The 23,395-nt window shown below is 58.2% G+C and overlaps 1 protein-coding gene and 1 long non-coding RNA gene across 2 annotated transcripts; one reads left to right on the forward strand and one right to left on the reverse strand.

The window, feature by feature from the left end:
- Positions 1 to 5,273: 5,273 nt before the first annotated feature.
- On the forward strand, positions 5,274 to 6,946 carry LOC149913580 (uncharacterized). Its single transcript, XR_016461094.1, has 3 exons — positions 5,274 to 5,315; positions 5,616 to 6,670; positions 6,711 to 6,946. It is a non-coding gene; the product is annotated as an uncharacterized LOC149913580 (long non-coding RNA).
- A 1,611-nt stretch (positions 6,947 to 8,557) lies between these two features.
- FIS1 (fission, mitochondrial 1) lies at positions 8,558 to 22,994 on the reverse strand. The gene is made up of 5 exons (XM_090129519.1): positions 22,869 to 22,994; positions 21,307 to 21,439; positions 19,719 to 19,795; positions 19,503 to 19,608; positions 8,558 to 13,513 (listed from the first exon to the last, which is right to left on the reverse strand). The coding sequence occupies exons 1-5, from the start codon at positions 22,911 to 22,913 to the stop codon at positions 13,416 to 13,418; spliced, it is 459 nt and encodes a 152-aa protein (XP_089985645.1). The 5' UTR covers positions 22,914 to 22,994; the 3' UTR covers positions 8,558 to 13,415.
- Positions 22,995 to 23,395: the final 401 nt, after the last annotated feature.

Raw genomic sequence — 23,395 nt, forward strand, 5'->3', positions numbered from 1 at the left:
GCGCTGTGGGGCAGTGAGGACACCAGCAGAGCCCACCCTACAGCACCCAGGGCCACCCCGAGGGCCACCCCCCAGGTGACAGCGGGGGACATGGGGACAGTGGAGGGGACAAAGGTGGGGACAGAGGGACAACAGTGGAGGCGGGAGTGGGGGACAGAGGGAGAAATTTGGGGACAAAGGGAGAAATTTGGGGACAAAGTTGGGGACAAATCTGGGAGGAAATTTGGGGACTTAGCTGGGGACAAAGTTGGGGACAGGGATGAGGACAGAGGGACAAATCTGGGGACAAAGGGAGAAATTTGGGGACAAAGGGACAAACGTGGGGACAAAGGGAGAAATTTGGGGACAGAGTTGGGGACAAAGGTGGGGACAGAGGGACAAATTTGGGGACAAATCTGGGAGGAAATTTGGGGACAAATCTGGGGGCAAAGTTGGGGACAGGGATGGGGACAGAGGGACAAATTTGGGGACAAATCTGGGAGGAAATTTGGGGACAAAGTTGGGGACAGGGATGAGGACAGAGGGACAAATTTGGGGACAAAGGGAGAAATGTGGGGACAAAGGGACAAACGTGGGGACAAAGGGAGAAATTTGGGGACAGAGTTGGGGACAAAGGTGGGGACAAAGGTGGGGACAGAGGGACAAATTTGGGGACAAATCTGGGAGGAAATTTGGGGACAAATTTGGGGACAAAGTTGGGGACAGGGATGAGGACAGAGGGACAAATTTGGGGACAAAGGGAGAAATTAGGGGACAAAGGGACAAACGTGGGGACAAAGGGACAAAATTGGGGACAAATTCGGGGGCAGGGGGAGAAGTTTGGGGTCAGAGATGGGGACAGAGGGACAAAATTGGGGACAGAGATGGGGACAGGGGGGCAAAATTGGGGACAAAGGGACAAAATTGGGGACAGGGGGACAAAATTGGGGTCAGGGGGACAAATTTGGGATCAAGGATGGGGAGAAAGGGACAAAAATGGGGACAAAAGCAGAAATTTGGGGACAAGGATGGGGACAGAGGGAGAAATTTGGGGACAAGGGGACAAATTTGGGGTCAGGGGGACAAAACTGGGGTCAAAAATGGGGACAAAGGGAAAAAATTGGGGACAAAGGGACAAAAATTGGGGACAAAAGCAGAAATTTGGGGACAAGGATGGGGAGAAAGGGACAAAATTGGGGACAAAGGGAGAAATTTGGGGTCAGGGGGACAAATTTGGGGTCAAGGATGGGGACAGGGGGACAAAATTGGGGACAAAGGGACAAAGTTGGGGACAAAAGCAGAAATTTGGGGACAAAGCTGGGGAGAAAGGGGCAAAATTGGGGACAAAAGCAGAAATTTGGGGTCAGGGGGACAAATTTGGGGTCAAAGATGGGGACAGGGGGACAAAATTGGGAACAAAGGGACAAAATTGGGGACAGAAGCAGAAATTTGGGGACAAGGATGGGGACAGAGGGACAAAATTGGGGACAGGGAGAAATTTGGGGCCAGGGGGGGAAATTTGGGGTCAAGGATGGGGAGAAAGGGAAAAAATTGGGGAGAAAGGGAGAAATTTGGGGTCGGGGATGGGGACGGATTTGGGGTCGGGGTTGGGGACGAAGCTGGGGACAAATTTGGGGACAGAAATGGGGACAGGAGGACTCACGGACCGCAGCGCTGCTGGCACCGCCGGCTGCGCTGCATTTATGGGGTGGGGGTGGGGACAAAGGGGGTGGGGACAAAAAGGGGGGGACAGTAGGGGGGTGGGGGGGGGCAGGGGGTGACAGTGGGGTCTGTGGGGTGACAAGGGGGTTTGTGGGGTGACAGTGGGGTCTGTGGGGTGACAAGGGAGTCTATAGGGTGACAGTGGGGTCTGTGGGGTGACAATAACCATTATGGGGTGACAATGGGGTCTATGGGGTGACAATAACCATTATGGGGTGACAGTGGGGTCTGTGGGGTGACAGTGGGGTCTGTGTGGTGACAATAAGGTCTATGGGATGACAGTGGGGTCTGTGGGGTGACAGAGGAGTCTATGGGGTGACAGTGGGGTCTATGGGGTGACAGTGGGGACTGTGGGGTGACAGTAAAGTCTATAGGGTGACAATAGGGTCTATAGGGTGACAATAACCATTATGGGGTGACAGTGGGGTCTGTGGGGTGACAGTGGGGTCTATGGGGTGACAATGGGGATTTTGGGGTGACAGTGGGGTCTGTGGGGTGACAAGGGAGTCTATAGGGTGACAGTGGGGTCTATGGGGTGACAGAGGAGTCTATAGGGTGACAAGGGGGTCTATAGGGTGACAATGGGGTCTATGGGGTGACGGTGCGGTCTGTGGGTGACAGTGGGGTCTATAGGGTGACAGTGGGGTCTATGGGGTGACAATGGGGTCTGTGGGGTGACAAGGGAGTCTATAGGGTGACAGTGGGGTCTATGGGGTGACAGAGGAGTCTATAGGGTGACAAGGGGGTCTATGGGGTGACAATGGGGTCTATAGGGTGACAGTGGGGTCTATGGGGTGACAGTAAAGTCTATAGGGTGACAATAGGGTCTATGGGGTGACAATAACCATTATGGGGTGACAGTGGGGTCTGTGGGGTGACAAGGGGGTTTGTGGGGTGACAGTAGGGTCTATGGGGTGACAAGGGGGTCTATAGGGTGACAATAACCATTATGGGGTGACAGTGGGGTCTATGGGGTGACAATGGGGATTTTGGGGTGACAGTGGGGTCTGTGGAGTGACAAGGGAGTCTATAGGGTGACAGTGGGGTCTGTGGGGTGACAGTGGGGTCTATGGGGTGACAATGGGGTCTATGGGGTGACGGTGGGGTTTGTGGGGTGACAGTAAGGTCTATAAGGTGACAGTGGAGTCTATGGGGTGACAGTGGGGTCTGTGGGGTGACAGAGGAGTCTATAGGGTGACAAGGGGGTCTATAGGGTGACAATGGGGTCTATGGGGTGACGGTGCGGTCTGTGGGGTGACAGTGGGGTCTATAGGGTGACAAGGGGGTCTGTGGGGTGACAGAGGAGTCTATGGGGTGACAATGGGGTCTATAGGGTGACAATAACCATTATGGGGTGACAGTGGGGTCTGTAGGGTGACAAGGGGGTTTGTGGGGTGACAATGGGGTCTGTGGGGTGATAGTGGGGTCTGTGGGGTGACAGTGGGGTCTGTGGGGTGACAATGGGGTCTATAGGGTGACAATGGGGTCTATGGGGTGACAGTGGGGTCTGTGGGGTGACAGTGGGGTCTATAGGGTGACAGTGGGGTTTGTGGTGTGACAGTAAGGTCTATGGGGTGACAATGGGGTCTATAGGGTGACAGTGGGGTCTATGGGGTGACAGTAAAGTCTATAGGGTGACAATAGGGTCTATGGGGTGACAATAACCATTATGGGGTGACAGTGGGGTCTGTAGGGTGACAAGGGGGGTCTATGGGGTGACAATGGGGTCTGTGGGGTGACTGTGGGATCTGTGGGGTGACAGTGGGGTCTGTAGGGTGACAATGGGGTCTATGGGGCGACAGTGGAGTCTATGGGGTGACAATGGGGTCTATAGGGTGACAATGGGGTCTGTGGGGTGACGGTGGGGTTTGTGGGGTGACAGTGGGGTCTATGGGGTGACAGAGGAGTCTATAGGGTGACAAGGGGGTCTATAGGGTGACAGTGGGGTCTGTGGGGTGACAAGGGAGTCTATAGGGTGACAATAGGGTCTATGGGGTGACAATAACCATTATGGGGTGATAGTGGGGTCTGTGGGGCGACAGTGGGGTCTGTGGGGTGACAATGGGGTCTGTGGGGTGACAGTAAGGTCTATGGGGTGACAGTGGGGTCTGTGGGGTGACAAGGGGGTCTATAGGGTGACAATGGGGTCTATGGGGTGACGGTGCGGTCTGTGGGGTGACAGTGGGGTCTATGGGGTGACAAGGGGGTTTGTGGGGTAACAGTAGGGTCTATGGGGTGACAATGGGGTCTATAGGGTGACAATAACTCTTATGGGGTGACAGTGGGGTCTGTGGGGTGACAGTGGGGTCTATAGGGTGACAGAGGAGTCTATGGGGTGACAGTGGGGTCTATAGGGTGACAGTGGGGTCTATGGGGTGACAGTAAAGCCTATAGGGTGACAGTGGGGTTTGTGGGGTGACAGTAAGGTCTATGGGGTGACAATGGGGTCTATAGGGTGACAATGGGGTCTATGGGGTGACAGTAAAGCCTATAGGGTGAAAATAGGGTCTATGGGGTGACAATAAGCATTATGGGGTGACAGTGGGGTCTATGGGGTGACAATGGGGATTTTGGGGTGACAGTGGGGTCTGTGGGGTGACAAGGGAGTCTATAGGGTGACAGTGGGGTCTATAGGGTGACAATGGGGTCTATGGGGTGACAGTGGGGTCTATGGGGTGACAGAGGAGTCTATAGGGTGACAAGGGGGTCTATAGGGTGACAATGGGGTCTATGGGGTGACGGTGCGGTCTGTGGGGTGACAGTGGGGTCTATAGGGTGACAATGGGGTCTATAGGGTGACACTGGGGTCTATAGGGTGACAAGGGGGTTTGTGGGGTGACAATGGGGTCTATGGGGTGACGGTGGGGTTTGTGGGGTGACAGTAAGGTCTATAAGGTGACAGTGGAGTCTGTGGGGTGACAGTGGGGTCTATAGGGTGACAATGGGGTCTGTGGGGTGACAATGGGGTCAGTGGGGTGACAGTGGGGATTTTGGGGTGACAGTGGGGTCTGTGGGTTCACAAGGGAGTCTATAGGGTGACAAGGGGGTCTATAGGGTGACAATGGGGTCTATGGGGTGACAGTGGGGTCTGTGGGGTGACAGTGAGGTCTGTGGGGTGACAGTGGGGTCTATAGGGTGACAAGGGGGTTTGTGGGGTGACAGTAATGTCTATGGGGTGACAGTGGGGTCTCTGGGGTGACAGTAAAGCCTATAGGGTGACAATAGGGTCTATGGGGTGACAATAACCATTATGGGGTGACAGTGGGGTCTATGGGGTGACAATGGGGTCTGTGGGGTGACAAGGGAGTCTATAGGGTGACAGTGGGGTCTATGGGGTGACAGAGGAGTCTATAGGGTGACAAGGGGGTCTATAGGGTGACAATGGGGTCTATGGGGTGACGGTGCGGTCTGTGGGTGACAGTGGGGTCTATGGGGTGACAGTGGGGTCTGTGAGGTGACAGTGGGGTCTATAGGGTGAAAGTGGGGTCTGTAGGGTGACAATGGGGTCTGTGGGGTGACAGTGGGGTCTATAGGATGAAAGTGGGGTCTGTGGGGTGACAGTGGGGTCTATGGGGTGACAGTGGGGTCTGTGGGGTGACAATAACCATTATGGGGTGACAGTGGGGTCTGTGGGGTGACAGTGGGGTCTATAGGGTGACAATGGGGTTTGTGGGGTGACAATGGGGTCTATGGGGTGACAATGGGGTCTATGGGGCGATAGTGTGGTCTGTGGGGTGACAGTCGGGTCTGTGGGTTGACAATGGGGTTTGTGGGGTGACAGTGGGGTCTGTGGGGTGACAATGGGGTCTATGGGGTGACAGTGAGGTCTATGGGGTGACAGTGGGGTCTATAGGGTGACAATGGGGTCTATAGGGTGACAGTGGGGTCTATGGGGTGACAGTGGGGTCTGTGAGGTGACAGTGGGGTCTGTGAGGTGATAGTGGGATCTTAGGGTGACGATGGCTCTATAGGGTGACAACGGGTACTATGGGGTGACAGTGACCACTATGGGGTGACAATGGCTGTATAGGGTGACAATAGGTTCTATGGGGCCGCAATAGGTTCTATGGGGTGACAGTGGCTATATAGGGCCGCAATAGGTTCTATGGGGCCGCAATAGGTTCTATGGGGCCGCAATCGGTTCTATGGGGTGACAATGGCTCTATAGGGCCGCAAATAGTTTCTATGGGGTAACAATGGCTCTATGGGGCTGCAATAGGTTCTATGGGGCCGCAATAGGTTCTATAGGGCCACAATAGGTTCTACGGGGCCACTATAGGCTCTATAGGGCCGCAATAGGTTCTATGGGGTGGCAATGGCTCTATGGGGTAACAACGGGTTCTATGGGGCCGCAATCGGTTCTATAGGGTGACAATGGCTCTATAGGGCCGCAATAGGTTCTATGGGGCTGCAGTAGGTTCTATAGGGCCGCAATAGGTTCTATGGGGTGACAACGGCTCTATGGGGCTGCAATAGGTTCTATGGGGTGACAATGGCTCTATAGGGCTGCAATAGGTTCTATGGGGCTGCAGTCAGTTCTATAGGGCCGCAATAGGTTCTATGGGGTGACAACGGCACTATAGGGCCACAATAGGTTCTATGGGGCCGCAATAGGTTCTATGGGGCCGCAATAGGTTCTATGGGGTGACGACGGCACTATAGGGCCGCAATAGGTTCTATGGGGTGGCGATGGCTCTATAGGGCCACAATAGGTTCTATGGGGCTGCAGTAGGTTCTATAGGGCCGCAATAAGTTCTATGGGGTGACGATGGCTCTATAGGGCCGCAATAGATTCTATGGAGTGGCAATGGGTTCTATGGGGTAACAATAGGTTCTATGGGGTGACAATGACTTTATAGGGCCGCAATAGGTTCTATGGGGCCGCAATAGGTTCTATGGGGCCACTATAGGCTCTATAGGGCCGCAATAGGTTCTATGGGGTGACAACGGCTCTATAGGGCCACAATAGGTTCTATGGGGCTGCAGTAGGTTCTATAGGGCCGCAATAGGTTCTATGGGGTGACGATGGCTCTATAAGGCCACAATAGGTTCTATGGGGCTGCAGTAGGTTCTATAGGGCCGCAATGGGTTCTATAGGGTGACAATGGCTCTATAGGGCCACAATAGGTTCTATGGGGCTGCAGTAGGTTCTATAGGGCCGCAATAGGTTCTATAGGGTGACAATGCCTCTATGGGGTGCCAGCAGCGTCCGTGGGACGACAATACCCTTTATGGGTTCCCCCCCCACCCCCCCCCCCACCCCACACACGCATTTCCCCCTCCCCCCCCCCCATCATCCTGTAGGGCCGCTCCTCCCTTCCTGCCCCCCCCCCCCCTTCCTGTTGACGGGGACAAACGATGGGACAGCGGGGACAATAAAGGGACCCCACAGCTGCCACCCCCCCCCACCCCCCAATGTCCCCACGGTGTCCCCAAGGGAAGGGGACAAAACCTTGGGACCCCGATGGGGACAATAAAGGGACCCCACAGCTGCCACCCCCCCCATTGTCCTCCCCCCCCCCCCCCCCATTGTCCCCACAGTGTCCCCAAGGGGAGGGGACAAAACCCTGCGACCCCAGTGGGGACAATAAAGGGACCCCACAGCTGCCACCCCCCCCCCCATGTCCCCAAACCCCCCCCCGTGTCCCCCCCCCCCATTGTCCCCACGGTGTCCCCAAGGGGAGGGGACAAAACCTTGGGACCCCGATGGGGACAATAAAGGGACGCCACAGCTGCCACCCCCCCCCCCCCATGTCCTCAAACCCCCCCCCGTGTCCCCCACCCCCATTGTCCCCACGGTGTCCCCACGGTGTCCCCAAGGGAGGGGACAAAACCTTGGGACATCAGTGGGGACAATGAAGGGACCCCACAGCTGCCACCCCCCCCCCCGTGTCCCCAACCCCCCCATTGTCCCCACGGTGTCCCCAAGGGAGGGGGACAAAACCCTGCGACCCCGATGGGGACAATAAAGGGACCCCACAGCTGCCACCCCCCCCCCCCCGTGTCCCCAAACCCCCCCCCGTGTCCCCCTCCCCCATTGTCCCAATGTCCCCCGTGTCCCCAAACCCCCCCCCGTGTCCCCCCCCCCCATTGTCCCAATGTCCCCACGGTGTCCCCAAGGGAAGGGACAAAACCGTGTCCCCCCCCACCCCCACTGTCCCAATGTCCCCAAGGTGTCCCCAAGGGAGGGGAGAAAACCTTGGGACCCCGGTGGGGACAATAAAGGGACCCCACAGCTGCCACCCCCCCCCCGTGTCCCCTCCCCCCCATTGTCCCAATGTCCCCACGGTGTCCCCAAGGGAGGGGACAAAACCCTGGGACCCCGATGGCTTTATTAGGGCCGGGGGGGGGGGGGGGGGGACAGAGGTGTCCCCAAAGGCACTGCAAAATGGGGGGGGGGGGGGGACGACATTTGGCACCGTTTTGTCGTGACAGTGCCACCGTCGTGTCGTGACATCGTCTGCATCGTGTCGGCACGCTGTCACCAGGCTGTCGCTGCTTTTGTGCCCGCAGTGCCACCAGCATGTCGTGACACTGCCGCCATAGTGTCGCTATGCTGTCACCAGCATGTCGTGACGCTGCCACCATCATGTCGTGACACTGTCACCATCGTGTCGTGACATCATCACCACACTGTCACTACGCTGTTGCTGCTTCTGTGCCCACAGTGTCACCGCAGTGCCACCCGCATGTCGTGACATTGCCACCATCTTGACACCACGCTGTCACTGCGTTGTCACCAGTGTCACCATCTCGTCACCATGTTGTCGCCATCATGTCGTGACACTGCCGCCATCATGTCATGACAATTGTCACCATCATGTCACCAGGCTGTCGCTGCTTTTGTCCCCACTGATTCACCGCAGTGCCACCACCGTGTCGTGACATTGCCGCCATAGTGTCGCTATGCTGTCACCAGCATGTCGTGACGCTGCCACCATCATGTCGTGACACTGCCACCATCGTGTCGGCACGCCGTCACCAGGCTGTCGCTGCTTTTGTCCCCGCAGTGTCACCGCAGTGCCACCAGCATGTCGTGACAATTGTAACCACCTTGTCACCACACTGTCACCATGCTGTCACTGCTTTTGTCCCCGCAGTGCCACCATCATGTCGTGACATTGTCACCATCTTGACACCACGCTGTCACCATCATGTCGTGACACTGCCACCATTGTGTCGCCATGCTGTCAGCAGCATGTCATGACATTGTCACCATCTTGTCACCAAGTTGTCACTGCGCTGCCAGCAGTGTCACCATCTCGTCACCTTGCTGTCACCATCAGGTCGTGACACTGCCACCACCTTGTCACCAATCTGTCACCATGCTGTCGCTGCTTTTGTGCCCACAGTGTCACCGCAGTGCCACCATCTTTGTCGTGACACTGTCACCATCATGTCGTGACACTGTCACCATCGTGTCATCACGCTGTCACTATGCTGTCGCTGCTTTTGTCACCGCAGTGTCACCGCAGTGCCACCATCCTGTCGTGACACTGCCGCCATCATGTTGTGACACTGCCACCCTCGTGTCGTGACGCTGGTCACCATCATGTCGTGACACTGCCACCATCGTGTCGCCATGTTGTCACCAGCATGTCGTGACACTGCCACCACCTTGTCACCAATCTGTCACCATGCTGTCACTGCTTTTGTCCCCACAGTGTCACTGCTGTGCCACCATCCTGTCGTGACACTGTCACCAGCATGTCGTGACATTGCCACCGCAGTGCCACCACCTTGTCACCATGTTGTCACCACTGTGTCGTGACATTGTCACCATAGTGCCACCACATTGTCACTGTCACATTGTCACACTGTCACCACGTCGTCACCGTCACGGTGTCACACTGTCACCAACTTGTCACCACGCCGCCACCATCATGTCACGACATTGTCCCCAACTCGCCACCCCGCTGCCGTCGTCACGTCGGCACACTGTCCCCACCTTGTCACCAACTTGTCACCATCATGTCACCATCGTGTCGCCACCTCGTCTCAAAACTGTCCCCAACTTGTCACCGTGTTGTCACGACATTGTCACCATCTTGTCTCAAAGTTGTCCCCAACTTGTCACCAACTTGTCACCATGTTGTCCCCATCTTGTGCCCAACTTGTCACCATCGTGTCCCCAGCTTGTCACCATGTTGGCACCACATTGTCCCCATGCTGCCACCATCTTGTCTCAAAGTTGTCCCCAACTTGTCACCATCCTGTCACCATGTTGCCACCACATTGTCCCCAAATTGTCACCACTCTGTCCCCAACTTGTCCCCATCTTGTCACCGTGTTGCCACCATCTTGTCTCAAAGTTGTCCCCAATTTGTCACCATCTTGTCTCAGAACTGTCCCCAACTTGTCACCATGTTGTCACGACATTGTCCCCAACTTGTCACCATGCTGCCACCATCTTGCCTCAAAGTTGTCCCCAACTTGTCCCCATCGTGTCACCAGGTTGTCACCACTCTCTCCCCAACTTGTCACCATGTTGTCCCCATCTTGTCTCCATCTTGTCTCAGAACTGTCCCCAACTTGTCACCACGTTGTCACCACATTGTCACCATCGTGTCACCACGTCGTCCCCAACTTGTCACCACTCTGTCCCCAACTTGTCCCCATCTTGTCACCGTGTTACCGCCATCTTGTCTCCAAGTTTTCCCCAATTTGTCACCATCGTGTCCCCAATTGTCACCATGTTGTCCCCATCTTGTCGCAAAACTGTCCCCAACTTGTCACCTTTGTCCCCAACTTGTCACCGTGTTGTCACAACATTGTCCCCATCTTGCCACCATGCTGCCCCCATCTTGTCTCAAAGTTGTCCCCAACTTGTCACCATCGTGTCACCAAGTTGTCACCACATTGCCACCGTCTTGTCACCACGTTGTCCCCAAACTGTCACCACTCTGTCCCCAACTTGTCACCACTCTGTCCCCATCTTGTCACCGTGTTACCGCCATCTTGTCTCCAATTTGTCCCCAGTTTGTCACCATGTTGTCCCCAACTTGTCCCCATCTTATCTCAAAGTTGTCCCCAACTTGCCACCATGTTGTCCCCATCTTGTCTCAAAACTGTCCCCAACTTGTCACCGTGTTGCCACCACATTGTCCCCATCTTGCCATCCATTTGTCCCCAACTTGTCACCACATTGTCCCCATCTTGCCACCATGCTGCCACCATCTTGTCTCAAGGTTGTCCCCAACTTGTCACCACTCTGTCCCCAACTTGTCCCCATCTTGTCACCGTGTTACCGCCATCTTGTCTCCAAGCTGTCCCCAATTTGTCACCACTTTGTCCCCAATTTGTCACCATGTTGTCACCACATTGTCACCATCTTGCCGCCATCTTGTCTCAAAGTTGCCCCCAATTTGTCACCACGTTGTCCCCAACTTGTCACCACGTTGCCGCCATCTTGTCTCAACGTTGTCCCCAACTTGTCACCATCGTGTCACCACGTTGTCCCCAACTTGTCACCACATCATCCCATCTTGTCACCATGTTGCCGCCATCTTGTCTCAAAATTGTCCCCAACTTGTCACCACGTTGCCGCCATCTTGTCACCATCTCATCTCAAAACTGTCCCCATCTTGTCACCAAGTTGTCCCCATCTTGTCACCACGTTGCCGCCATCTTGTCTCAAATCAGTCCCCAACTTGTCCCCACGCTCTCCTGGCGTCACCGCGTTGCCACCATCACACCTCCACGTTGTCCCCAACTTGTCACCTCCTCTTCTCACCGCATCCCGGTGTCACCGCCGTGTCCCGGAGTTGTCACCGTGTTGTCACCATCGTGTCACCGCGTTGTCAGCCAGGGGTTGGGGTGGACAGGGACATGGGGACACGTGGGAGGGGGGACGTGGGGACATCGGGGACAATGGGGACATTGGGGAGGGTTGGGGACACTGGAGATGGGTTGGGGACATTGGAGGGTTGGGGACATTGGGGACAATGGGGTGTTGGGGACACAGGGGAGGTTTGGGGACATTGGGGACACTGGGGACAATGGGGTGTTGGGGACATTGGGGACATGGGGAGGGTTGGGGACATTGGGGACATTGGGGACAATGGGGTGTTGGGGACATTGGGGACATGGGGAGGGTTGGGGACATTGGGGACATTGGGGACAATGGGGTGTTGGGGACATTGGGGACATGGGGAGGGTTGGGGACATTGGGGACACTGGGGACAATGGGGTGTTGGAGACATTGGGGATGGGTTGGGGACATTGGGGACAATGGGGTGTTGGGGACACAGGGGAGGTTTGGGGACATTGGGGACACTGGGGACAATGGGGTGTTGGGGACATTGGGGACATGGGGAGGGTTGGGGACATTGGGGACATTGGGGACAATGGGGTTTTGGGGACATTGGGGATGGGTTGGGGACTTTGGGGACAATGGGGTGTTGGGGACATTGGGGACATGGGGAGGGTTGGGGACATTGGGGACAATGGGGACGATGGGGTGTTGGGGACATTGGGGATGGGTTGGGGACGTTGGGGACAATGGGGTGTTGGGGACATTGGGGACAAGGGGAGGGTTGGGGACATTGGGGACAATGGGGTGTTGGGGACATTGGGGACATGGGGAGGGTTGGGGACATTGGGGACATTGGGGACAATGGGGTTTTGGGGACATTGGGGATGGGTTGGGGACTTTGGGGACAATGGGGTGTTGGGGACATGGGGAGGGGAGGGTTGGGGACATTGGGGACATTGGGGACAATGGGGTGTTGGGGACATTGGAAATGGGTTGGGGACTTTGGGGACAATGGGGTGTTGGGGACATGGGGGAGGGTTGGGGACATTGGGGACACTGGGGACAATGGGGTGTTGGGGACATTGGGGATGGATTGGGGACATTGGGGACAATGGGGTGTTGGGGACACTGGGGACATTGGGGACATTGGGGACAATGGGGTGTTGGGGACATTGGGGACATTGGGGTCTTGGGGACACAGGGGAGGCATTGTGGACATTGGGGACAATGGGGTTTTGGGGACACTGGGGATGGGTTGGGGACGTTGGGGACAATGGGATGTTGGGGACATGGGGGAGGGTTGGGGACATTGGGGACAATGGGGTGCTGGGGACATTGGGGACATTGGGTTCAATGGGGTTTTGGGGACATTGGGAGGGTTGGGGACATTGGGGACATTGGGGACGACGGGCTGTCGGGGACATTGGGGACATTTGGGACACTGGGGATATGGGTTGGGGACACTGGGGACAACGGGTTGGGGACATTGGGGACTTTGGGGACATTGGGGACATTGGGGACGTGGGACACTGAAGACGTTGGGGCCACTGAAGTGTTGGGGACGGGTTGGGGACGTTGGGGACAATGGGGTGTTGGGGACATTGGGGACATTGGAGACAATGGGGTTTTGGGGACATGGGGAGGGTTGGGGACATTGGGGACATTGGGGACGACGGGCTGTTGGGGACATTGGAGATGGGTTGGGGACATTGGGGACGTTGGGGACAATGGGGTGTTTGGGACATTGGAGATGGGATGGGGACATTGGGGTGTTGGGGACAACGGGGAGTTGGGGACATTGGGGACATTTGGGACACTGGGGATGTGGGTTGGGGGCAATGGGGACAACGGGTTGGGGACTTTGGGGACATTGGGGACTTTGGGGACAATGGGGACGGGTTGGGGTCGTGATGGGGACACATTGGGGACACGTTGGGGACACGTTGGGGACGTGGTGACATCAGTGACGGGCACGAGAGATGGCAAATCCCAAAAGCCCCGCCAGGCCGGCCACCCCCAAAGCCACCCCCCCAACTATGGCGGCTCCCAGCATCCCGTCTGGGGGGACACAGGGGACGTTTGGGGGACATTTGGGGTCAGCGGGGTCAATGGGGTCAATGGGGGCATTGGGGTTAATGGGGGCATTGGGGACATTCGGGACATTGGGGTCAATGGGGGCAATGGGGTCAATGAGGACATTGGGGACATTGGGATCAATGGGGACAATGGGGTCATTGGGGGCAATGGGGTCAATGGGGACAAAGGGGACAATGGGGTCAATGGGGACATTGGGGACATTGGGTACATTGGGGTTAATTGGGATATTGGGGATGTTGGGGACATTGGGGTCATTGGGGTCAATGGGGGAAATGCGGTCAATGGGGACAATGGGGACAATTGGGTTAATGGGGGCATTGGGGTTAATGGGGACATCGGGGACATTGGGATGAATGAGGACATTGGGGTCAATGGGGACAATGGGGGAAATGGGGTCAATGAGGGAAATGGGGTCAATGGGGACATCGGGGTCAATGGGGACATTGGGATGAATGAGGACATTGGGGTCAGTGGGGTCAATGGGGTCAATGGGGACATTGGGGGCAATGGGGGAAATGGGGTCAATGGAGGCATTGGGGGCATTGCGGTCAATGGGGACATTGGGGGAAATGGGGACATTGGGATATTGGGGATGTTGGGGACATTGGGGTGAATGGGGGCAATGGGGACATTGGGGTCAATGGGGGGTTTCGGGGTCAATGGGGGCAATGGGGGCAATGGGGTCAATGGGGACATCGGGGTCAATGGGGGCATTGGGAGAAATGGGGGCATTGGGGACATTGGGGTTAATGGGGTCAGCGGTGTCAGCGGGGTCAATGGGGGAAATGGGGTCAATGGGGGCATTGGGGTCATTAGGGGCAATGGGGTCAATGGGGGCATTGGGGACAATGGGGTCAATGGGGGCAATGGGGACATCGGGGTCAGTGGGGACATTGGGATGAATGAGGACATTGGGGTCAATGGGGACAATGGGGGAAATGGGGACATTGGGGACATTGGGGTCAATGGGGTCAATGGGGAAAATGGGGTCATTGGGGGCATTGGGGTCAATGGGGAAAATGGGGGAAATGGGGTCAATGGGGGAGATGGGGGCATTGGGGTCAGCGGGGTCAATGGAGGAAATGGAGTCAATGGGGACATTGGGGACATTGGGGTCAATGGGGACATTGGGGTCAGAAGGGACATTGGGGACAATGGGGTCAATGGGGACAATGGGGTCAATGGGGTCAATGGGGACATTGGGATGAATGAGGACATTGGGGTCAATGGGGACAATTGGGTCAATGGGGACATTGGGGACATTGGGGTCAGAAGGGACATTGGGGACAATGGGGACAATGGGGTCAATGGGGGAAATGGGGTCAATGGGGTCATTAGGGGCAATGGGGACATTGGGGTCAATGGGGTCAATGGGGGGATTGGGGTCAATGGGGGAGATGGGGGCATTGGGGTCAGCGGGGTCAATGGAGGAAATGGAGTCAATGGGGACATTGGGGACATTGGGGACATTGGGGTCAATGGGGACATTGGGGTCAGAAGGGACATTGGGGACAATGGGGACATTGGGGACATTGGGGTCAGAAGGGACATTGGGGACAATGGGGACAATGGGGTCAATGGAGGAAATGGGGACATTGGGGACAATGGGGACACAGTGACAAAGGGGACACAGGGGACACACAGCGGTCACACAGAGCACAGGGGACACAACAGCGTCCCCAGGGCGCCATGGGGCGCTATGGGGCGCTATGGGGTGCTATGGGGCGATATGGGGCGCTATGGGGTGTTATGGGGCGCTATGGGGTGCAATGGGGCGCTATGGGGCCATCTATGGGGCCATCTATGGGGCGATCCATGGGTCCATCTATGGGGCACTATGGGGCCATCTATGGGGCGCTATGGGGCGATCTATGGGGTCATCTATGGGGCACTACAGGATGATCTATGGGGCGACCTATAGGACACTATGGGGCGATCCATGGGGCCATCTATGGGGCGCTATGGGGCAATCTATGGGGCGCTATGGGGCAATCTATGGGGCGATCTATGGGGCGATCTACGGGGCGCTATGGGGCCATCTATGGGGCCATCCATAGGGCGCTATGGGGCGATCTATGGGGCGCTATGGGGCAATGTGTGGGGCGATCTATGGGGCCATCTATGGGGCCATCTATAGGACACTATGGGGTGATCCATAGGGCGATCTATGGGGCCATCTATGGGGCGCTATGGGGCCATCTATGGGGCGATCCATGGGGCCATCTACGGGGCCATCTATGGGGCGATCTATGGGGCTACCTATAGGGCCATCTATGGGGCGCTATGGGGCCATCTATAGGGCCATCCATGGGGCCATCTATGGGGCGCTATGGGGCCATCTATGGGGCCATCTATGGGGCGATCTATAGGACACTATGGGACGATCCATGGGGCCATCTATAGGACACTATGGGGCAATCCATGGGGCCATCTATGGGGCGCTATGGGGCCATCTATAGGGCCATCTATGGGGCGCTATGGGGCGACCTATGGGGCCATCTATAGGACACTATGGGGCGATACATAGGGCCACCTATGGGGCCATCTATGGGGCCATCTATGGGGCGATCTATGGGGCTACCTATAGGGCCATCTATGGGGTGCTATGGGGCCATCTATGGGGCCATCTATGGGGCGATCCATGGGGCCATCTATGGGGCGCTATGGGGCGATCTATGGGGCCATCTATGGGGCACTATGGGGCCATCTATGGGGCTACCTATAGGGCCATCTATGGGGCCATCTATGGGGCGATCCATGGGGCCATCTATGGGGCGCTATGGGGCGATCTATGGGGCCATCTATGGGGCACTATGGGGCCATCTATGGGGCACTACAGGATGATCTATGGGGCGACCTATAGGACACTATGGGGCGATCCATGGGGCCATCTATGGGGCGATCTATGGGGCCATCTATGGGGCGATCCATGGGGCCATCTATGGGGCGCTATGGGGCCATCTATGGGGCCATCTATAGGACACTATGGGACGATCCATGGGGCCATCTATGGGGCGCTATGGGGCAATCTATGGGGCGCTATGGGGCGATCTATGGGGCGATCTACGGGGCGCTATGGGGCCATCTATGGGGCCATCCATAGGGCGCTATGGGGCGATCTATGGGGCGCTATGGGGCAATGTGTGGGGCGATCTATGGGGCCATCTATGGGGCCATCTATAGGACACTATGGGGTGATCCATAGGGCGATCTATGGGGCCATCTATGGGGCGCTATGGGGCCATCTATGGGGCGATCCATGGGGCCATCTACGGGGCCATCTATGGGGCGATCTATGGGGCTACCTATAGGGCCATCTATGGGGCGCTATGGGGCCATCTATAGGGCCATCCATGGGGCCATCTATGGGGCGCTATGGGGCCATCTATGGGGCCATCTATGGGGCGATCTATAGGACACTATGGGACGATCCATGGGGCCATCTATAGGACACTATGGGGCAATCCATGGGGCCATCTATGGGGCGCTATGGGGCCATCTATAGGGCCATCTATGGGGCGCTATGGGGCGACCTATGGGGCCATCTATAGGACACTATGGGGCGATACATAGGGCCACCTATGGGGCCATCTATGGGGCCATCTATGGGGCGATCTATGGGGCTACCTATAGGGCCATCTATGGGGTGCTATGGGGCCATCTATGGGGCCATCTATGGGGCGATCCATGGGGCCATCTATGGGGCGCTATGGGGCGATCTATGGGGCCATCTATGGGGCACTATGGGGCCATCTATGGGGCACTACAGGATGATCTATGGGGCGACCTATAGGACACTATGGGGCGATCCATGGGGCCATCTATGGGGCGCTATGGGGCAATCTATGGGGCGATCTATGGGGCGATCTACGGGGCGCTATGGGGCCATCTATGGGGCCATCCATAGGGCGCTATGGGGCGATCTATGGGGCGCTATGGGGCAATGTGTGGGGCAATCTATGGGGCCATCTATGGGGCGATCCATGGGGCCATCTATGGGGCGCTATGGGGCGATCTATGGGGCCATCTATGGGGCACTATGGGGCCATCTATGGGGCTACCTATAGGGCCATCTATGGGGCCATCTATGGGGCGATCCATGGGGCCATCTATGGGGCGCTATGGGGCGATCTATGGGGCCATCTATGGGGCACTATGGGGCCATCTATGGGGCACTACAGGATGATCTATGGGGCGACCTATAGGACACTATGGGGCGATCCATGGGGCCATCTATGGGGCGATCTATGGGGCCATCTATGGGGCGATCCATGGGGCCATCTATGGGGCGCTATGGGGCCATCTATGGGGCCATCTATAGGACACTATGGGACGATCCATGGGGCCATCTATGGGGCGCTATGGGGCAATCTATGGGGCGCTATGGGGCGATCTATGGGGCGATCTACGGGGCGCTATGGGGCCATCTATGGGGCCATCCATAGGGCGCTATGGGGCGATCTATGGGGCGCTATGGGGCAATGTGTGGGGCGATCTATGGGGCCATCTATGGGGCCATCTATAGGACACTATGGGGTGATCCATAGGGCGATCTATGGGGCCATCTATGGGGCGCTATCGGGCCATCTATGGGGCGATCCATGGGGCCATCTACGGGGCCATCTATGGGGCGATCTATGGGGCTACCTATAGGGCCATCTATGGGGCGCTATGGGGCCATCTATAGGGCCATCCATGGGGCCATCTATGGGGCGATCCATGGGACCATCTATGGGGCCATCTATGGGGCGATCTATAGGACACTATGGGGCGATCCATGGGGCCATCTATAGGACACTATGGGGCAATCCATGGGGCCATCTATGGGGCGCTATGGGGCCATCTATAGGGCCATCTATGGGGCGCTATGGGGCGACCTATGGGGCCATCTATAGGACACTATGGGGCGATCCATAGGGCCACCTATGGGGCCATCTATGGGGCCATCTATGGGGCGATCTATGGGGCTACCTATAGGGCCATCTATGGGGTGCTATGGGGCCATCTATAGGGCCATCTACGGGGCCATCTATGGGGCGATCTATGGGGCTACCTATAGGGCCATCTATGGGGTGCTATGGGGCCATCTATAGGGCCATCTACGGGGCCATCTATGGGGCGATCTATGGGGCCATCTATGGGGCCATCTATGGGGCGGTATGGGACCATCTATGGGGCGCTATGTGGCGATCTATGGGGCCACCTATAGGATACTATGGGGCGATTCATGGGGCCATCTATGGGGCACTATGGAGCGCTATGGGGCCACCTATGGGGCCATCTATGGGGCGATCCATGGGCCCATCTATGGGGCCATCTATGGGGCCATCTATGGGGCCATCTATGGGGCGATCTATGGGGCCATCTAAGGGGTGATCTATGGGGCGCTATGGGGCGATCCATGGGGCCATCTATGGGGCCATCTATAGGGCCAACTATGGGGCGATCTATGGGGCTACCTATAGGGCCATCTATGGGGCGCTATGGGGCCATCTATGGGGCCATCTATGGGGCGCTATGGGGCGATCTATGGGGCGATCCATGGGGCGATCTACGGGGCGTTATGGGGCCATCTATGGGGCGATCTATGGGTCGCTATGGGGCTACCTATAGGGCCATCTATGGGGCCACCTATGGGGCACTATGGGGCCATCTATGGGGCGATCTATGGGGCGCTATGGGGCCATCTATGGGGCCATCTATGGGGCCATCTATAGGGCCATCTATGGGGCGCTATGGGGCCATCCATGGGGCTACCTATAGGGCCATCTATGGGGTGCTATGGGGCGATCCATGGGGCGATCTATGGGGCGCTATGGGGCCATCTATGGGGCCATCTATAGGACACTATGTGGCGATCTATGGGGCCATCTATGGGGCGCTATGGGGCGATCTATGGGGCGCTATGGGGCAATCTATGGGGCGCTATGGGGCGCTGTGTGCGGCTCACCGCGGTGCATGCGGGCCCTGATGAGCCGCTGCAGCCTCAATCCCTGCGTGTTGCCCGGCTCCGCCTCCAGCAGCGCCCCGACGAAACGCAGGGCCTGCTCGTATTCCTTGGGGGGGGGGCGATCACGTGACTCTACGGTCACGTGACCCCCGCCCCCCCCCCCCGTGACCACGTGACCCCGTGACCACGTGACCCCGTGATCACGTGACCCCTCACCTTGAGGCGGTAGTTGCCCACCGCCAGGTAATAAACGCAGTCGCGTTGTTCGTCCGGAGCTCCGTCAGACATCAGCTCTGGGGGGGGGGACAGAAGAGGGGGGGGATTTGGGGTCAGTGGGGTCAGTGGGGGGTTTGGGGTGAGTGGGGTCAATGGGGGGATTGGGGTCAATGGGGGCAATGGGGGCATTGGGGTCTGTGGGGTCAGCAGGGGATTGGGGTCAATGGGGGCAATGGGGGCATTGGGAGCATTGGGAGCATTGGGGGCAATGGGAGGTTTGGGGTGAATGGGGTCAATGGGAGCAATGGGGTCAATGGGGGGTTTGGGGTCAGTGGGGCCAATGGGGGCAATGGGGTCAATGGGGTCAATGGGGGGTTTGGGGTGAGTGGGGTCAGTGGGGGCATTGGTGTCTGTGGGGTCAGCGGGGGCAATGGGGGCAATGGGGTCAATGGGGTCAGTGGGGGCAATGGGGGCAATGGGGGGATTGGGGGCAATGGGGGCAATGGGGGCAATGGAGGGATTGGGGTCAATGGGGGGTTTGGGGTCAATGGGGGGATTGGGGGCAATGGGGTCAATGGGGTCAGTGGGGGCAATGGGGGCAATGGGGGCAATGGGAGCAATGGGGGCATTGGGGGTTTGGGGTCAGTGGGAGATTGGGGTCAATGGGGGCAATGGGGGCATTGGGGGCAATGAGGTGAAATGGGGGGTTTGGGGTGAATGGGGTGAATGGGGGCAATGGGGGGTTTGGGGTGAGTGGGGTCAATGGGAGCATTGGGGTCTGTGGGGTCAGTGGGGGCAATGGGGGCAATGGGGGTAATGGAGGAATTGGGGGCATTGGGGGCATTGGGGTCTGTGGGGTCAGCGGGGGCTATGGGGACAATGGGGGCAATGGGGACATTGGGAGCATTGGGAGCATTGGGGGCAATGGGGGGTTTGGGGTGAATGGGGTCAATGGGAGCAATGGGGTCAATGGGGGGTTTGGGGTCAGTGGGGGTAATGGGGGCAATGGGGGGATTGGGGGCAATGGGGTCAATGGGGGCATTGGGGTCTGTGGGGTCAGCGAGGGCAATGGGGGCATTGGGGACAATGGGGGATTGGGGTCAATGGGGGCAATGGGGGGTTTGGGGTGAATGGGGTCAATGGGAGCAATGGGGTCAATGGGGGGTTTGGGGTCAGTGGGAGCAATGGGGTCAATGGGGGCAATGGGGGGTTTGGGGTGAGTGGGGGCAATGGGGGGATTGGGGTCAATGGGGGCAATGGGGTCAGTGGGGGCAATGAGATGAAATGGGACATGGGGGTCAATGGGGGCAATGGGGGCAATGGGGACAATGGGGGCAATGGGGGGTTTGGGGTCAGTGGGGGGATTGGGGGCATTGGGGTCACTGGGGTCATCAGGAGCACTGGGGGCACTGGGAGCAATGGATGCACTGGAGACCTAGAGCAGCTCTCCCATTGGATGGTGTCCCCTTTAAGCCCCGCCCACAAACCCCAGCACCCCTGCCATTGGGCAGCCTCCCCTTGAAGCCCCACCCATAATCCCCAGAGCACCCCCCGCCATTGGACGGCGCCCCCTTTAAGCCCCGCCCACCTCTAAACATGGCCACTCCCTTCTGCACGTCGCTGCTGTATCTGCTGCGCAGCAGCCCCCATGCGTACTCAAAGCGGCTGCGGCGCGACGGCGCCCCCTGCTGGCACTCCTCCGCATAGCGCCGCTCCAAGGCCTGGGGGTGGAGCCAAGCCAGTCAGGGGGGCGTGGCTTAGGAGTGTGTTGTCCAATCGGGGGAGGCGGGGTCTAACAGGGGTGGGATTTCCAGTGGGGGGGGTGGGATATATGTGGGCGGGGCTTTCTTGCATTGGGTGGATCCGGTAGGGGGCGGGGCTTCGTGGTGAGGGTGGGGCTTTGGGGGCGTGGCTTCGTGTAGTGGGCGGGGCCTTCAGGGGGTGGGCCATAGGGGGTGGGGTACAGGGGACTGGATATGGGGGGGGATTGTGGGGATAAACACCAAGGGGGGGCGTGGCCAAAGAGGTGGGACTACAAAACAAGGGGGCGTGGCTAATGTAACAGGTGGGGCTACAAACCGAGGGGGTGTGGCTAATGCAAAGGGCGGGGCTACAGACCAAGGGGGCGTGGCTAACGTAAAGGGTGGGGCTATAAACCAAGGGGGCGTGGCTAGGGAAAAGGGTGGGGCTACAAACCAAGGAGGCGTGGCTAGTGACAAGGGCGGGGCTATAAACCAATGGGGCGTGGCTAGTGAAAAGGGTGGGGCTACAAACCAAGGAGGCGTGGCTAGTAAAAAGGGCGGGGCTAAAAACCAAGGGGGCGTGGCTAACGTAAAGGGTAGGGCTATAAACCAAGGGGGCGTGGCTAATGTAACAGGTGGGGCTACAAACCCAGGGGGCGTGGCTAATGTAAAGGGGCGGGGCTACAGACCAGGGGGGCGTGGCTAATGTAAAAGGCAGGGCTACAAACGCAGGGGGCGTGGCTAATGTAAAGGACAGGGCAACAAACCAAGGGGGCGTGGCCAGTGGAAAGGGCGGGGCTACAAACCAAGGGGGTGTGGCTAGTGCAAAGGGCGGGGCGACAGACCAAGGGGGCGTGGCTAATGTCAAGGGCAGGGCTACAAACCCAGTGGGCGTGGCTAAAGTAAAGGGGCGGGGCTACAGACCAAGGGGGCGTGGCTAATGTAAAGGGCGGGGTCACAAACCCGGGGGGCGTGGCTATTGCAAAGGGCGGGGCTTTAAACCAGGGGGCGTGGCTAACGATAGGGGGCGTGGCTTACACAAAGGGGCGTGGCGTGAGCCCCCGACGAACCGTGCTGGGGGCGGTGGGCGGGGCTTTCGGCGCGAGGTGGGCGTGGCCCAACCGTTGGGGGCGTGGCTTACGGCCGTAGGGGCGGGGCCTGCTGGAAAACGGAGCCTGGGGGATTCGGTGGGCGGGGCCACGATGGGGGGGGGGGAGCGGGTGGAGCTGCTTTTGGGGTGGGGGGGGTGGGGGGCGGAGGGGGTTTAAGCCGCTGTGACGGAGGGATTCGGAGCGGGGTGGAGCTCAGGGGGTCCCAGGGGGTCTTGGGAGGGGGGTGGGGGGGTGGGAGCTCGGTCCGAGTGGGCGTGGCCAAGGGGGGAGAGGGGGGCGTGGCCTCATGGCCTCACCATCAGGTCCTCCGGAGCCACCACATCGTCAAACTCTGGGTCCATCGCACCCGGAAGTGCCGCAGCCGGAAGTGACGTGCTATTCAAGGGGACGGAAGTGTGCTGAAGGAGGGCACTGCGCGTGCGCGAGTTATGGCAGCGCGGCGGCGCGTTTTAATGACGTCACGCCGCTTCCGGCTCGGTGGAGAAACGGAGGAAAGGCGGCGGCGAGGGGAGTTTCCGGGGCCGTGGCCAAAAGGAGCCGTGGCCAATCGGTGATGTCAGCGTTTGTGGGCGTGGCTTTCGAGTGGGAGTGGCTTAGCGAGCTGTTTCTCCCATTGGGCGGAGCTGGAAGGGGCGGTGACTTCCTGATTGCGTCAGCAATGGGGGCGTGGCTTCGCGGTGCGCTGCCCAATGAGGCGCGGCTCATGGAAGGGGCGGGGCCTCACGGGGGCGGGCTTGCGGCTGGAGCGATTTTCCCATTGGATGGAGCTTCGCGGAGGGGGGCGTGGTCTGGAAAGGGGGCGTGGCTTCCGTGCTTTGCTATC

The sequence above is a fragment of the Phasianus colchicus genome, chromosome 36 (genome assembly GCF_987193195.1).
Source record: "Phasianus colchicus chromosome 36, bPhaCol1.hap1.1, whole genome shotgun sequence".
Lineage (NCBI taxonomy): Eukaryota > Metazoa > Chordata > Aves > Galliformes > Phasianidae > Phasianus > Phasianus colchicus.